The following is an 18,264-nucleotide window of genomic DNA, read 5'->3' as shown; positions in this document are numbered from 1 at the left end:
ACCTTGGTAATTTTGGGTAGACATTAGAAGCAAATTACTTGTGTCTACCATCGTAATCAGTTACTGCCCACAATTATCAGACCTCTATGCACAGGGCCAGCCTAAGGATTTTAGTGAGGGTTAGTGAGACAATTCTTTGGGAGAACACCCCAAACTTAACTAATTCATTATACATAAAAAGTGATTGTATGGAGGATAATCTTTAGATTCTTCCCTGGCTCTGCCCCAGTCTCCTGCTTACAGAAGTGGAACCCAGCTGCCTCTTCCTTTCAAACTTAGCAATCATTTTATGTCAATTTGTGTTTTTCAAGTTGATCTTTGCAAGGAGGAGGGCTAGAAACATACTTTTTCTTCTTAAATGAAAGCTGAGCGTCTCCTTCACGTTTGTATTTCCCTCAAATCATAGATTCCTTGGCTGCAGACTTTGCAGGGCCAAAAGGCCTATATTACATGCATTTTCAATTCTAGCACAATCAGAGAGAGAGAGAGTGCTATATACACACAGTGCATAGCGGTCTGTGTGTGTGTGTGTGTATGTATTCTTGGGGATAAATTACACTATATAAGTTTATTGAACTGTATTATTACTATGTAACCTGAGTAGAAATGGCCCAGTTTATACTGTATATCCAATCACTTCACTTGGTCTCCATATCAAATGAGCAGGTAAAGAGGTTTCAGCTATACAAAGCTGAGAGTCTGAGAACAGATCAACTGCTCATGTATGATTCAAGAGTTTTTAACTTGTTTATGTGTATTTTGGGGCTACTCTGAGTATTTGACACCCTAGAGAGGACTCAAATTTGAGTTCTGCCCCATCATCAAATACCCCAGATATATACCCATTCCTAAACACAGGCAATATTGTTCCGGGAATATTTCCTGGGGGAAAAAAAAACTAAACTCTGACATTTTTCTTTGGCCAAATCATCATTTTACATTATTTCAGAGTTTACACAATCCCGCTAACTTCTTTCTCCAGTATGGCAATTGCAAATGGCATCAGTTATGACTAAGGCTATGTTTTAGTCACAGATATTTTTAGTAAACGTCATGAACAGGTCACGGGCAGTAAACAAAAATTCACGGCCCGGGACCTGACTAAAACTTGGGCTTGGGGGGCGGTCTGGGGGTGCCGCGGGTGCTGTGGGGTGGAGAAGGCCCGGGACCCCTGCTAGAGCTGTGGGGGGGGAGGGTTGGCGAGGTTGGCAGGCTCCCTATCCAGGTCCGCGTGTCCCTGCAGCTCTCGGGGAGGGAAGGCCAGGGGGGCTCCGTGCCCCTGCCACAAGCTCTGGCTGCGCAGCTCCCATTGGCTGGGAACAGCAGCCAGGGCTGGCTCCAGCGTTTTTGCCGTCCCAAGCAGCAAAAAAAAAAAAAAAAAAAAAGCCGCGATAGGCAGCACTTCGGCGGCAGCTTTACTGTTGCTTCATTCTTCGGCAGCAATTCAGCAGCAGGTCCTTCCCTCCGAGAGGGACTGAGGGACCCGCCGCCGAATTGCCGCCAAAGAGCTGGACATGCCACCCCTCTCCCTTGGCCACCCCAGGCACCTGCTTGCTGCGCTGGTGCCTGGAGCCGGCCCTGACAGCAGCCAATGGGAGCTGCGGGGTCGGTGCCTCCAGGCAGGGACAGCACACAGAGCCCCCCGGCCCCTCTGCCTAGGAGCTAGAGGGATGTTCCAGCCACTTTCAGGGAGCCTCCCCCCCCAGAGGTAAGCACCACCCCGTACACCAATCCCCAGCCCTGAACCCCCGTCCACACCCAAACTGCCCCAGCAGCGGCCAGGGCAACTGGCCCAGGGACTGCTTGATCTGCTTGGGCAGCCCTGGAGCCAGCTGGACTGGCCTCTGCAGAGGTCACGGAAAGTCCCAGAATCTGTGACCTCCGTGACAGACACGCAGCCTTAGTTATGACTAAATCAGTCCCCTTTGGCAGATTTCAGATAAGCAGCTTAAATAAAGACTTTTCTTCGCTGAGATGCTTTTATACTACAGATCAAGATTTATGCCTTCTGTGCCTCCTTTTCAATTGGTGCACACAGATGTCCAAATAGCAACGTATTTAGGCTAATGTGGGCTGTTACTTCTCACAAGCACTTAGGCCATAAAAGCCTGACGAGCTGATGTAGGTGGCTCCCTTTTGTTCTCTACTCTATCAGTGCTACGTATTTGGATCCTGGTTGGAAAATAGGCCAGGATCTAACTCTACTGCTGGTCTCCTGTTGGCTTTTATTATTTTATTATACTTTTTATAGTGATGACAGTGTGAAGGATCAGATTGCGGCAAGCGACGGCTGACAAATGTCACCATTACATTTGATTGTATATTCATGCCGTTTTTTTCACCTTCCATGGTCACCTACTGTGCCACAGGTGCCTGCTATACCTGGGCTGGCACTGCCTGCCATTCACTAGCATTACCTTGATCCTGTAGCTAGGGCCAGCTCTACTGTTTTTGCTGCCCCAAGCAGCGCGCCGAATTGCTGCCGCGGATGGCGGGGGCAGTCCGTGTGCCGTTAGGGCGGCACGCGCATTTCCACGGCGGCGGCAATTCGGCGGCAGCTTCTGTCTTCAGCCAGAAGACAGAAGCCGCCGAATTGCCGCTGTGGGCAGCTGAACATAGAAGCTGCCGCTGAATTGCCGCCGCTGTGCAAACGTGCATGCTGCCCTAATGGCACACAGACAGCCCCCGCCGTGCGGGGCGGCGATTCGGTGCCCTGCTTGGGGGGGGCATAAACATACGGACTGCCGCCCCTTGCAGATTGCCGCCCCAAGCACCTGCTTGGAATGCTGGTGCCTGGAGCCGGCCCTGCCTGTAGCATAGCCTCTGCAAACAGTTCATGGTGGTGTTTCTCAAGGTGTCTATGAGGCAGTGGTGCCCTACGAATCCCCATGCCACAATTCATTGTCATGGTGGCAAATGATGGCAGGATCGATGCATGGACACAAACCACTCTGATGCTACATAATCACCCTTGATCTGGGATACAGCTCCTATCTTGATAATTGGCACAGTTGTTATATCCTCTTCCACATCCTGCTCAGGTCTTCCTTCATGGCTTCTATTCTCCACTATCTTCTCCCTTCTCTTCTCTAAAATCACACTGCTGTTATAAAACACAGGTACAAATACCACAGGTAGACAGACTTGTGCTAGCTTTGCTAGATCTAGTGTGCTAAAAATAGCAGTGTGGACATTGTGCCATGGGTGGCGGCTTGGACTGGTCACTTGAGCTCAGACCCAGGGGTCAGGTGGATTTGGGTGTCTAGTGTGAGCCAGTGCCTCAATGTCCACACTGCTACTTTTAGTGCACTAGCTCAAGCAAAGCTAGTGTGAGTCTGTCTGCCCATGCTGGGAATCACACCTCCTCACTGCAGTACAGACATACTGTTAGGCTCATGCAGATTGCCATTGACGTCACTCAGGCTCTGCAGTAGCATAGATATCTTCTGTGCCTGAACAGATCTGATTGCAACACTGGGCTCATGCGTGTTCAGTCTTTAATTGCATTTTTCTCTCTCTCTTCCTGTTCAACTGCAAACCCACAACTAAGCAGCCACAAAGTAGCTGGCCACCCCATTTCTGGTTTTGTCTTGGCTGAGATCACAAGAAACATCTGTGAGTTTCTAACGTGGCTACAAACAGAGGAGATTGTGTTCAAGCAAACACGACCCACCTATGTATGTATGGCTTGTGCAAGAGCTAAACCAGTAGGTATGTCCACACTGCAATAAAAAAGCTGCGGTACTGAATCTCAGACCCTGGGTCAGCTGACTTGGGCTCACGGGGCTGGGGTCGCAGCGCTATAAAATTGTAATGTAGACGTTCAGCCTTGGGCTGGAACCCAGGCTCGGAACCCCTCCTTGCTTGAGATCCCTGCAGTGAATGTCTGCACTACAACTTTGTAGCCCTGCAGCCCGAGCCCTGCAAGCCCAAGTCAGCTGACCTGGGCCAGCCACAGCCGTACCACGGGTCTTTTATTGCAGTCTAGACATAACCTGTGTGAAATGGAATTATCATTCTCTCCGCTCTAGTTCTCACTAGTTGTTTGCTATCTGATAAAAATCTCGGGTGCATATCAGGAAGTTGATCACCTTATTAAAAACCAGTGAGTACAGAACAGTTCTCTTTGAGGCAGAATTGCTCATGTTACTTACTCTGTGCTGAGTTGTGTAACTGAATGTTCTTGGCATGGAACTTGAACTCTGCATGAGCTGAATGGAAGGTTTAAAATACTAAGCTGAAAATTTCATCTTATATTTGTATTGTGCCCCCGTCTGTGCTTTGTCTTGTGCAAGAGTCACAATACAAATATAAACTGAAAGTTCTAGAAAATTTGAAATAAACCACGGAATAGCTCCTGGCATTGGATTTCTTAGTGACTTACACAGTGTAGGTATATCTGCTGTTTAAAATGTATTTTGCTGAATTTTCAATTAAGTGCTTAAGGGTAGCTGTGAAAATTTACAATGTAAAAGAGTATATGATCAAAAACCAGTCAATCCAACATATGTAAGGATTTAGGGCCTGATTCAGAACACTTTAGAACTGGAGGAACTTTTAACACTTAAATCAACTGAGTTATATCAGTGTCAGGTGTCACCGAGGTGAATCAGGCTCCCAGCACTTTATATGTGTTGCCAGGTCGACGTATGGACAGGAATTATAAAGCAAAACACAAAATATTCTGACTACAAGGAGATTTTGCAGAAGTCAGACAATTTTGTTTTTGTGGTAGCCCAAAAGAGACTGTCTCAGTTCTGAAGTTCAGTAAAACCTTGCTCCGTTTTGCTGGTTAAGCATCATCCGTAGCCCTAGAGCCAACTTGTAAAGACACACGATGAAACAGCAGTTCTAGCCGCTGGAGAGTCTGTACAGGCCAGACCTGCAACACCTGTGTTAATATTTGCTAAGCTCCAAGTTTCAGGTTCTGGATGGGCACTCTTGAGTTGTGATTTTATAAATCCAGTGATGTGTGAGATATCTGGTAATCCAGATAAACCAGTGCTCCTAAGAAGGCTTTGGAGTAAGGAAGGATTCTGATGTAAAGCTGATTCATTAGTCCCTCTAGATGGAAACAGAGAGAGGATCAATTGATAGGCTTGCCCTATCACATTCACCCTTTTCTCCAGCAAGGGATTAAAAACCGAAAATTCTTCTTTTGGCTAGCAATAGGTTTTTGTACTCTATATAATTATTCATTTACTAATACCTCTTTATCTCCTCTCTTCCTACAGGCATATCATTACATATGCCAGAATAACTGGGATAGAATTAGATGCTTCATTGTTCATCTTCTGTGTCAGTCAGTGCCCCATTAAGAACCAGAATGTACTTGCCCTGATGGGTAGGGCACGCAGTTTGGGGGTGAGAATGAAAGGTTCCTTCCTTCCCCTTCTTCTGTCTTTACATATGAGCTGGACACAGGCCCAAACTTGGCACTGGAGGACTGCAAGGCCTCTGTGCATCTAGCACCACCAACAGTGCTAGAATTCCCAAAAATGGCTGGGAAGTTCTTTGCATCCTCATCCCCTTGTGTCTGGTGTAATATGATCCTAAAAGAGGATAAATAGTGAGAAGAAGAGTAAGTGGAAATAAAGGCAGAGATGTAGCTAGGGGCAAATTTATGCAGAGCCTAAGTGAGAGTGAGAAGCTTTAATTTTATTATTAATTATTGTTTTAAAAATGCAAATCTACAATCAAGCCAACATTAACACTGAGGCCCAGAGCGATGGGATGTGCAATTAATTTTTTAATCAAAAGCAGTGTTATATCAGCCCATCCATTACCAACAGTTAACAATTCTGACACTGAGTAAGCGACAAGCTATAATTTGAGGTGGAAAGAGCTAGGCAGATAGTGAAGAGATTGATGGTTGGAGCAGTGGGACAGAAAGATGGGTTCAGCAGAGGCATTTAGGATAGGATGGGGAGGGGAAAGGTGAGGCGTAACAGAGGGAAAAAGTTATTAGGATGTCTGTTTTCTTTCATGTATAAGAATAAACTGTTCAGCATTATTCAGTTTTTAGTTTACGGTGCGTTCGGTGGGATGAGCACTTCTGTTTAACTTTCACCTCTTCTTCTCTTGCAGCAGTGGTAATGGTCCTGAATAGCATGAGTGTCAGTTGGAGTGCTCGCATCCAGATTTTCCTTACCTTTTGCAAGCTCGTAGCAATTTTGATAATTATAGTCCCTGGAGTTATGCAGCTAATTAAAGGTATGAACTGAAAAGTAAATGATTTTTAAATGCTTTTTCTCTCCCTTCCCCCACCCTCACTGCCACCAAATAGTGCTTATACCAGCAAAATCTCTTAATTAGTCTCTGCTTGTTTAACTTGAGCTCTGTACTGTCATGCAATTGATTGGAAGTGGAACTACACTGGGATGAACTGGTATTTATAGCAGCATGCCAATGAGAGTATTGAGTCTGGATCCAGCATGTTAAATGAAGAAGCACAGAATTGCTCCTTTCAGCATCCAAACTTTTATTTCAAGTGAAAACTCTCTGTAGAAAGACAGAATCAGTTTTAATGGCAGATGGGCATGTCTTGTTCCTCTAAATGTTTTAATAAATTGGACATTAAGAATCGTCTGGCAGAGATAATTTGTTTTTTAACTGCATTAACGCTTATCCCTGTTCACTACTATATGTTATGAATTAGCAACAGGAATGTTCAGGGTTCAGAATTTTCACAAAGTTATGAGCATATCAAAATATGCAATGTAGCTCCCAAATGTTAAAATACTTGTGGTAAAATATTGTGTCTGCATGGGAGAAAGATGTTGTTCCTGATGTTGGCCTTTGCAGATGTTTAAACTAGCAGACCCGCCCGTATGTGATTGTATTCGAAGCTCATGTACATGTTACTGGTACCAAGTGAAAGAATAAATATAAAACCAAGACAGCAGGGCTAATACAAACTCAGTGAAGGAAGTCTGAAGAGTTCACAAGTCTCTCTATATTGTCGTTGTTTAAATGTTACTGTAACAAAGCACAAAAAAGTCATTCAGAGTAGGGGAGATAGAAGAGCCGTTGATTTTAATAACCTCATTGGTAGATCCTATCTGGCAAGAATTTCATGTGTTATCAATTCAGGAGGATACTTTTACAGTATTCCATATAGCCTCAAACCGGGGTCAAAAACACAGTATGTGTGTCCATCATATCTGACAATGATGTCATGGCATCTCATGTATTCTCTTGTGGCTCTATAGTCCAGTTTGTGAGGAGCAAGGTCGTGAGCAGATGTCATCTAGGAATGCCGCTGAAAAACTTGACATGATGCTTGGCCCGTTTTTCAATCCGCTTTTCACATCTGTCTTTCTCAGAATGTTTACAATGTTTATTGATAGTTACTCTCCATTCAGGTCTGTCGTTGGCTGTGTCTTCAAAGTCATCAATATTTACGCTGCATGAGTTGATATTCTGCTTAAGGGCATCTTTGAAGCATTTATGTTGACTGCTCTTCCTATACTTTCCTAGTTCCAGCTCACCATAAAGAACTCTTTTGCGGGAATCTGTTACCACCCATTCTGATAACTTGCCCTGCCCATCTAAGCTGGGCTTTGATAATCATTACTTTGATGCTGTTTGTTTTTTCTCTCTCAAGGATGTTGATATTTGACACTTTGTCTTGCCAGCAGGACTACAGAATAGAACAAAGACAATGCATGTAAAAGCTTTCAAGTTGCTTGATATGTCTGTAGTAAACTGTCCATGTTTCACATCCATATAAAAGGGGTGCTATCACTGCAGCATTGTATATCAGTTTGGGCAACAGTTTGAAGGTACTTCCAAAAGCCTGGCTTGCCTTTGTATTCTGTTTGATATTTCTTGACCCAGGGAACTATCATTTAAGATACTACTGCCAAGATATGTAAAGTTATTGACATTCTTTAGTTTGGTACCAGTGATGCTGATGTTTGGCTTAGTGGTTGATGGGACTGGTTGGAAGAGGACTTCATTTTTTTCCAGGCTGATGAGTCCAAACTGTTTAGTTGCTTCTGAGAACCTCTCAAGGATGATCTGTAAGTCACTTTCACTGTGACTAAGTAGAGCACAAACATCTGCAAAGAGAGCTTCACAAATGAGTGCCTCAAGGACTTTTGTCTTTGCAGCAAGTCTTCAGAGATTGAAGAGTTCTCCATCAGTTATGTGCCTTATGTATATTCCTTTTTGACAGCTATCATTTGCATAATTCAGAATGGCTACAAAAAAGAGACCACAGAGGACTGGTGCCAGCATGGAGCCGTGTTTCACCCTGTTAGATATGGGGAATTGTTTAGAGAGGTCACCATCTGAGAGTTCTTGATCACACATGTCTTCATGGAATTGACATGCGGTGTTAATGAATTGGGCAGCCAAACTTTTTTAGAACTTTCCAGAGCCCATTTCTGTTCACAGTGTCAAACACTATTTTTAGATCCATGTCTTCATACATACAGTTCGAAGTTTTCTTCAGTGCATTTTTCCTGAATCTGCCTAACAACAAAAATCATGTCTATGGTGCACCGACCCAATCTAAATCCTCATTCGGTCTCAGCTTCTCTGACACTGTTTTGACAAGCTGATTGAGCAAAATGAAAGCTGATGATGTAATGCAAGCAATTTTTTCCTTTGAGTTTTCCCTTAGTTTTTCTTGATGAAATGGATGTCTCAACTTTGCTATATTCAATTGCGGTTTGATCTATTCAGCATTGTTTCAATGAAGGGCAACAATGTGTAAATTGAAAATGGCTTTGATCATCCTGTGGTCAGGCCAACAGTTTGCTCCTCACATTGCTCTGGTGATCTTGATATCCCTGATAACTCTGCCATGTAATGACATAGTCAATCAGGTGCTTGGATCTTGGATGCCTCAACAAAGTTTCATATTTGTCAGCTTGCCTGAAGATTGTGTCAGTAATAACAAACTCATGTTCAGTACACTTGCTGACGAGGAGACCACTCCTGTTAATTTTTATCTTTTCCAACTCTGGCATTAAAATCTACCAGAAGTATGAGTTTGTCTTCACTGGATATACATTTGGTTATGTCATCCAGATCAGAATAGAACTGTTCTTTTAATTATTCATGGCTGGAGCACAAGCACTGATAGGAGTCACAATATCATGAATTTCCAATGGAAAACTGTAGAGTAATTAGGTGTTCATTTTTGCCTGCAGGTAAGTATCTCAGTGATTTCAGGCAGCTCTATTTAATGGCAAAACCAGTGCCATCAATTGTGTCTTCTTCTGCTGATTTCCCTTTTCAAAAAAAGTTGTAGCCACCTTCTAGTTCATTATGGAGCCTTCATCTTCAAGTTTGGTTTTGCTGAGGGCAGCTATGTTGTTGCTGTATCTAGCAGGTTTTCTTGCAATTAATGCTGTACATCTTTCAAATCTTGATGTGCTATCTTTGTCCATTATGGTCTATATGTTCCATGTAACCATAGAGAGAGCTCTTGTTTTATAGAAAAACAAGAGAGATGTTACTGAACATCCTTGCTCCCCGGGATTCAAGGTTGAGCAACCAATGTCCCAGGTCACCTGGGTACAAGTTTGTGATTGTGACTCCAAGTGTTCAGCTACACCTGACACTTTATTCACCCATCATTGCAGACTTTTTTTCTTGATGATTTGTGAATGCCTGTGAGTGAGGTTTTTTAGGTGAGAAGTCTGTTGCACATGGGCAATCGCACTCTCTCAGCTGCTGAAGTTGGAGAACAGTGACACAAAAGGTCATGACGACTGGGAACTACATAAGATGCAGGGGATAGTCATTGACGTCTTTTGTGCTTTATCAGGACTCATGTATTTCACAATACAATGTTGCAGTGCCTTTTTAGATGTTGGACCTAGAGGTCTCCTCCACTTGGTGCACCAAAGCAGATTTAATATGCTGAGGGTCATCAACACAGTGGTCATTCTATAAAGATCTTGATCCTGAATCCTGGGCAGCAAAAATGTTTAGCAATGCCCCAGGTGAATGAGCAGCCCTTTTACAGAACAGCACTGCTCACCCTAGCAAGTGAAAGGGCTAGGAAAGGTGCCCTAATCATTGCCTGCCCAAATGTAATCTGAACAATTCATCACAACTGGTGGATCATTCTATAAGAAAAACAAGCGGTCAACAACACAGTGTACACACACACACACACTCTCTCACGGAGCAGTGGATTCAGATTTTATCAGGGCCATAGATGGTTCACTTTTAAAATTCTCCTTAGCCAGTGACCGTGTCTTAAACAAAAGTTTCCCACTCTAGGTCTCTGTCTAATCACTAGACAGATTCCTGATCTCATGTGTTTTGTTTTCTTCTTCATAGCTACTCCTCCTCCTTCCTCTCACTTTCACATTAATAAAAATACTCTTTTTTTACTCATCTCTTAATATCCTTGGAGCGGACCAAATCCTGAGCTCCTCGCTCAGGGCTAGCTCCAATTACCCTTACTTATGTTGAGTAGAACCATTGATTTCCCCATGTGACCCACACCCAACATTGGCTTCCCAGGGTGCTTTTGCCTTGTGTGTCAAACCAGCTATGCTAAATGGTGTCCCCCTGAATCATTCCTTCTGTCCACTCTATCCTCTCACAGCCCCACAACCCTCTACCTCCATATGCTGCCAGTGAGGCTATTCACAGAATAAGGTACTTCTCATTCTGAGTGAGGCTGGCAGAATCTGGCTTTCAATTTTTTTCAGTCATTACTCAGGCAAAACTCACATCAGCTTCAGTGATGTAATGGAATGCTAATTATTATATTATTATACCATGTACTGTATTATACCATTCAACCACTAGGTGGCGCGGTGTGAGAAAATACGTTATTTAAAGCTACCCTGCCTCAGCCATACCTGACGGAGCATTAAAGGATCTTAGTATAAACACATCTAGTGTGTATAAGCAAGTTCTGTAGCCAGTCCATATCTGCTACAGGAACATGACAAATGAGGAGTTTGAAATGAATAAAGATGGAGTGAAAACTGAGTAAGGAGTTCAGGATTTGACCCTTTGATAATTAGGACACTGAACAGAATTCTGCACAGGCTTACAACTTCCTAGAAAATCTAGCACATCATAATGCCAGAGCAGTCTTACAAGCTACACTGAACCCAGTAACATTATAGCAGAGAATGAGAGTAACTCTTGTTGAGGGGAATTGCACAGATACACACTTAAAGCTTACTGTTAGTTACAGTACACATGTGCAGTTTCCCCCAGCAGATTCGGTTACAATATTCCTGTGCAGATAGGATAGATGGATCTATAACCAAACCTTTCTTTCTGTGTGGAAACTCTTCACTGCATCTTCCAAATGTGAATGTTTGTGAAGTGGGGAGTAGCAAAACCCTGCATTCCTGAGATATGAATGTACACGTCCTACAGGGAAGAACTTGTTTTGTCAGTTTCCTCCCCTCCCCCATTATCTTTTTAAAATGAGCAGAAGTGCATTCAAAACAATCTGTACAGGAAATTGAGTAGGGAAAATTTTTAGAACAATCTGTGAAAAATATGAGCACACAGCCTATTACGATATGTCTGTAGCCACCTCCTGGGTACTATTTTCAATATGTTTACCCGCAAGTGTTTGGATTGATAGCTGTATAATTCTGGCTTAGTATAATCTGACTCATGGTTATGAATATTATGTGGTAGAAATCTACTGGATGCTAATAGCTTAAATGCTGGACAGATTTTAGCTATCAATTCCGTTTTTCAAAAAAAGCTGTTTATAAGTAAAATGCTGGCAGTGTTTTTTGTGATTGAAATTTTAAAGTATAATTATAGAGAATAATTACGAAAAATGAAGAGCCTGATTCTGTTCTCGTTTGTGTTAGTGTCAATCAGGAATAGCTCTACTGAAGTCAGTGGAATTACAGCACTGTGAGTGCACTAGGAATCAAGCCCAAGAAAGAAAATAGAATCAACACAGAAGTTCAAATTCGGATGTGACATGACTGTGTGCACCTCCCATTGAAGCCGCTGAAAGCCTCCTGCAGCCAGTGGCAGAATTTGGCCTAAAAGGTCTTAGCCAGACATTTCAAATCCAGAATTTGAACCTTCTCTTTCCCCAAATGTCAGATCTGGGGGGTTGGTTAACTTTTCCGTTTCTGGTACTGATACAGCAATATTGTGCTTCTCATGTGCCAGCTGGTTCAGAAACCAGCTTTTTGGTTAGCAGTAAATGTGAAAAATATGTACAGTGATTCACATGTTTAAAATGTACATTAATATTTAATACAGATGGGTGCACAATGTATATTCAGTCATTTATCTGATAAATTTTCTGTTTGCAAATTGCCAATAGGATTTTCTCAAACTTCTTTATTTGAAATTATCCACCAAATAATTTCTCAAGAGAATTTTTGGTTGTAGCTCACCTGTATCATATACAATCTGTATTAGCTGGACATATGGATCATACATTTTGTTCCTATTACATGATTAGAGGAGATTAGCTGTTTCTGCAAATAGTCAGCAAAATTTGAGTAAAGCTGGCCCTTTTGGCAAACAATACAACCAACTCCTTTCCTAGAGTGGAAAGTGAATGCAATCAGGACACAGTCTCAGTGCCAGACTGTGACCCCTTACTCACACTGATGAGGGGCTACTCTCCAAAATAGTCCTGTTGATGTCAACAGCAGAATCTGAAGTTAGTTGAACTATCTGGGTGAGTAACTTCTCCATGATGTGATTTTTTTTTTTTAACAAGGGAAAAGGAGAGTAGATGGTCACAATGTAGTAGTCATGGGTACGTTTTTTTTTTAAATTGTCTAGTGAATATTTCAGAGGTTATATTTAAGTATCATTTCTATTTCTATTGCAGGAGAAACACAGCACTTTAAAGATGCATTTGCAGGGAATGATGCCAGTGTTATGGGATTACCTCTTGCTTTTTATTCAGGAATGTATGCCTATTCAGGCTGGTAAGTAGTCCAAAGATGTCCACTTGTATTATAGATTGTAAGTGTAAAAAATGACTGACATGTCCTATATCATAGGATCACAGAAAATTAGGGTTGGAAGAGACCTCAGGAGGTCATCTGGTCCAAACCCCTGCTCAAATCAGGACCAACCCCAACTAAAACATCCCAGTCAGTACTTTGTCAAACCGGCCTTAAAAACCTCTAAAGATGGAGATTCCACCACCTCCCTAGGTAACCCATTCCAGTGCTTCACCAGCCTCCTGGTGAAATAGTTTTTCCTAATATCCAACCTAGACCTCCCACACTGCAACTTGAGACCATTGCTCCTTGTTCTGTCATCTGCCACCACTGAGAACAGCCTAGCTCCATCTTCTTTGGAACCCCCCCATCAGGTAGTTGAAGGCTCCTATCAAATCCTCCCTCACTCTTCTCTTCTGCAGATTAAATAAGACCAGCTCCCTCAGCCTCTCCTCATAAGTTTTTACTAGCCTTTTGGATACCAGCCCCCTAATCATTTTTGTTGCCCTTCGCTGGACTCTCTCCAGTTTGTCCACATCCTTTCTGTAGTGGGGGGCCCAAAACTGGACACAGTACTCCAGATGTGGCCTCACCAGTGCCGAATAGAGGGGAATAATCACTTCCCTCGATCTACTGGCAAACCTCCTACTAATGCAGCCCAATATGCCGTTAGCCTTCTTGGCAACACGGGAACACAGTTGACTCATATCCAACTTCTCATCCACTGTAATCCCCAGGTCCTTTTCTGCAGAACTGCCACTTAGCCAGTCAGTTTCAGCCTGTAGCAGTGCATGGGATTATTCCGTGCTAAGTGCAGGTCTCTGCACTTGTCCTTGTTGAATCTCATCAGATTTCTTTTGGCCCAATCCTCCAATTTGTCTAGGTCACTCTGGACCCTATACCTACCCTCCAGCGTATCTACCTCTCCCCCCAGCTTAGTGTCATCTGCAAACTTGCTGAGGGTGCAATCTATCCCATCATCCAGATCATTAATGAAGATGTTGAACAAAACTGGCCCCAGGACTGAACCATGGGGCACTCTGCTTGATACCAGCTGCCAACTAGACATCAAGCCATCGATCACTACCTGTTGAGCCCAATGATCTAGTCAGTTTTCTATCCATCTTATAATCCATTCATCCAATCCATATTTCTTTAACTTGCTGGCAAGAATACTGTGGGAAACCATATCAAAAGCTTTGCTAAAGTCAAGGTATATCACGTCCACCGCTTTCCCCATATCCACAGAGCCAGTTATCTCATCATAGAAGGCAATCAAGTTGGTCAGGCATGACTTTCCCTTGGTGAATCCATGTTGACTATTCCTGATCACCTTCCTCTCCTCCAAGTGCTTCAAAATGGATTCCTGAGGACCTGCTCCATGATTTTTCCGGGGATTGAGGTGAGGCTGACCAGTTTGTAGTTCCCCGGTTTCTCCTTCTTCCCTTTTTTAAAGATGGGCACTATATTTGCCTTTTTCCAATTGTCCGGGACCTCCCTCAATCACCACAAGTTTTCAAAGATAATAGCCAATGGCTCTGCAATCACATCAGCCAACTCCCTCAGCACCCTTGGATGCATTAGATCTGGACCCATGGACTTGTGCACATCCAGCTTTTCTAAATAGTCCTTAACCTTTTCTTTCACCACTGAGGTCTGCTCATCTCCTCCCCATACTGTGCTGTCCAGTGCAGCAGTCTAGGAGCTGATCTTGTCTGTGAAGACCAAGGCAAAAAAAGCATTGAGTACTTCAGCTTTTTCCACATCATCTGTCACTGTGTTGCCTCCCCCATTCAGTAAGGGTCCCACACTTTCCCTGACCACCTTCTTGTTGCTAACATACCTGTAGAAACCCTTCTTATTACCCTTCACATCCCTTGCTAGCTGCAACTCCAATTGTACTTTGGCCTTCCTGATTACACCCCTGCATGCTTGAGCAATATTTGTATACTCCTCCCTAGTCATCTGTCCAAGTTTCCACTTCTTGTAAGCTTCCTTTTTGTGTTTAAGCTCACCAAAGATTTCTCTGTAAGCCAATCTGGTCGCCTGCCATATTTGCTATTCTTTCTGCACTTCGGGATGGTTTGCTCCTGTGCCCTCAGTAAGGCTTCTTTAAAATACAGTCAGCTCTTCTGGACTCCTTTCCTCCTCATATTAGCCTCTCAGGGGATCCTGCCCATCAGTTCCCTGAGGGAGTCAAAGTCTGCTTTTCTGAAGTCCAGGGTCCATATTCTGCTGCTCTCCTTTTTGTCAGGATCCTGAATTCAACCATCTCATGTATATCTTGTTTTAATGTATTAAGGGACAGATTTTGCTGGTTTTACTTATGTTCAGTAGTTACTCTGTGGGTAGTCCCATCAAGGAAAGAGAGTATTTTTGCAGAGTAAGGTGAGTAAGCATGGACGAATCTGTCTCAAAATAACTATTGATTTACATTTTTGGCCTCAGGATAGAACTGAGGTGAACAAGGAGGAATATACTTTAATTCTCATAATCTATTTTAATTAAAAGCAAACAGGAAAAAATATTCCCTTTGTTAAATATATGGGTAATTGCATGCACAAATACTGTTTTATACAGGCAATTAAACAATTTGCAAGAGGAATTGTATTTCATGTGGACCTCGGTCTCTACTTTATGAAAATGTAGCCCAAAAGGCTAGTAAAAACTGAGTGCTTGGAAGGGTATATTAATAACTTTAGCTAGGCCACAAAGTAATGATATAAAACCACTTTGCACTTGTTGACTAGCATCTTACACCATTTCAGTGGGACTAAAGTACTATTCAGCATGAGCTACGGTATCAGAATCTGGCTCAAAGTATCTTGCTCAGAATTTTGCTCCAAGTTCTCTCTCTCCTTGTCACTAACGACACTATTGTAGGCTGGAAACAGGTTGGTGGTTTTAACTTCTTCCTTCTTTATTCATGCCCTTTAGGTATTCCACATTGTGCAATGTCGATATACTGTGCAGCTGGAGTTTAAAAAGTACTGCAATGCACAGACAGGGTTTATTTTGAGATAACTGTTTGAAAGCCTTTTTTCCCCTTTACACACTGCTCACAGGCACTAAAACACTTTGCCTTATACAGAGGACGAGGCATGAATGATAAGGGTTCGGTTTTTTTTGGAGGTGGGAGGGATGGCAATGGGTTGAGTCAGATATTTGAATTCTCTGCCAGCCTGTAACTCCCCTTTTGTACAATGGCATTACAAACATGCACAGTGAATTACCGAACAAAACACATTCAATTGTGTTGGGGGCACCCTAGCGAATCCACAGGTTCAGAAAATAGAGCTGGTATTTTGAAAGCTGAAAGAAATCTTCCTGATTATATGAAATCTCTCTCTCCCATCCACCCCTTCTCTCTCTCATTTACCTGTGAAATGGACTCTGGCTTAAAATACTTCCCTTAATGATCATTTTTGTTTTATTGCTACTTTGAAAACCCCTTGTTTGGACATTACTCACCCTTGAGGCTGTAAAATAGGTTTTAAAAATATTATCTTTATACCTTTTAGATAGGAGCAGAGTATTGTGTATATAAGTGGTGGGTGAAAAGTGAGAAGCAGGACAAAGAATGTAGAGAAACACAATCTTACATTACTGAGAGGACTGCTGCCTGGCCACCAAATTATTTCTGTCTAGTAGCTGGAATGAGATTTAAGAGATGAGCACGTAGCTAAATGCCTTATTAGGCATAAACCAACATCCTTACCTTACTCCCCCCTCCCTTTTTTACTCTGTGCACTTGCAAGTTAGGGAACAATTACTGAAGAAGTTTGAGACTTACTACTGCTCAGTGTGTAGGACTATGCCTGCTGCATAGCCTTATGTATGCAGATGCACAGCTCTGTCTGGCTCTTATACTGGAGTGCAACGGCCTCATTGATCATGCAGTGGTCAGTGTCATGGCTTGGCTTGCAGGATTAATGACCTTGGTCACTGGCTATATACATGACACTAACTACAACTTCCAGTATTGGCTAAAATCTAAGATGGATTCTTTTGAAGTTGCTTCTGGTTGCTCCAAAGGTCTGGTTAAGGTCACTGATATAACGTTTACAAGACATTCTGTCAAATGCAAGCTTAAGGCTAGGGCCTAAGGCTGAGATTTGTGTGGCTTGAGGGGGATTTTTGGCCACATTTTTTTTCAGTATGTGAGCTTGAGAAAAAACCCTAAGTGCAATGTCATTCCACATTGGCATTGTGTAGGGTTTTGTCTGGTGTCCTGTTCTCTTTGATAACTAGCAAGCCAACTTTTCTTCCAAAATGGTAGGAAAACGGAAGCATAAGTAGGTGTGATTTCCTCCCTTGGTATAATTGCAAAGGTAGCTCTGTAAAGAAACTGTGATAATGGACAGGTCTGTTTATTGAATTAAGAACATCTACATGACTGTTGGAAAATTAATCTAGGATGAAAATGCACTAAAGTTTTGTAATAATTTTTCTCTCATTTTCTAGGTTTTACCTCAATTTTGTTACTGAAGAAGTGGAAAATCCTGAGAAGTAGGTACCTTATTTCCCCCTTTTCATTTTTAAACTGATCATAACACTAAAATGCTGTAGAAAAAGCACTGATCCCTGGAAACTCTGCATGCTGGTCAAGTTGCTTTTTCCAGCAGATCTGGTATCTATTTGAACTGCTGTTGCTTGAAGATTTGTTCTTTCTGGCCTTTGGTGACCTTATTGTGCATTCTGCTTTCATATGCAGAGAAAGCAGAAGAGTAAGTAGATCTCCAGAGTTCTGAATCTCACCTTCAGGATACGAATAACTCCCAATGGTTTCATTCAGTGCAAGGTACTTGTGTCCTGCTGGGGAGAATCAGGCCCAATAATGTATCTGAATGCTATATTATGTGGCAATTTTTCTATTGTTTAAATAGTGATCTCAACAGCTAATTCTACAGTTCAGCAAAAGAATAACTTGATTTAGTCACACAGGGTACATCTACAGAGCAAGTGGCAACCCACTGCCGTGAGTCTGAAAGCTCATGTCTACAGATTTGGGCTTGTGGGACTTATGCTATGACACTACAAAAAGCTGTGTAGACATTTGGGCTTGGGTTGGAGCTTGGGCTCAGAAGACTAGGGAGGGAGGTGGGCTTCAGCCTCCAGCTTGAGCCGTAATTTTTACACAGCTGTTTTTAGCGCTGTTGTCTGAGCCCCACAAGCCTGAGTTTGTAGACCCAGGATCTGAGACTTGTAGGGTTATCTCTGTAAATGTTATTCACGGAGTAACACAACGAGCAACATGAGCGTGTGTCAGTCTTTCACAACCATTATGAGCTTGTAGTTCTGGTCACCTGTAAAAAAACTTTATGGATTTCCTTTTGATTCT

The 18,264-nt window shown here is 42.7% G+C and overlaps 1 protein-coding gene across 1 annotated transcript in view; it reads left to right on the top strand.

Moving 5' to 3' along the window:
* SLC7A11 (solute carrier family 7 member 11) overlaps positions 1-18,264 on the top strand; it is a 69,956-nt gene that overhangs the window by 11,076 nt on the left and 40,616 nt on the right. Inside the window, exons 4-6 of the mRNA XM_065404657.1 lie at positions 6,088-6,213; positions 12,806-12,905; positions 17,388-17,432. Of these exons, the coding sequence (XP_065260729.1) occupies positions 6,088-6,213; positions 12,806-12,905; positions 17,388-17,432 (271 nt within the window). The remainder of the gene's footprint in view (positions 1-6,087; positions 6,214-12,805; positions 12,906-17,387; positions 17,433-18,264) is intronic.

The sequence above is a fragment of the Emys orbicularis genome, chromosome 5 (genome assembly GCF_028017835.1).
Source record: "Emys orbicularis isolate rEmyOrb1 chromosome 5, rEmyOrb1.hap1, whole genome shotgun sequence".
In the NCBI taxonomy this organism is placed as follows: domain Eukaryota; kingdom Metazoa; phylum Chordata; order Testudines; family Emydidae; genus Emys; species Emys orbicularis.
This window is presented reverse-complemented; position numbering and strand designations above follow the sequence as displayed.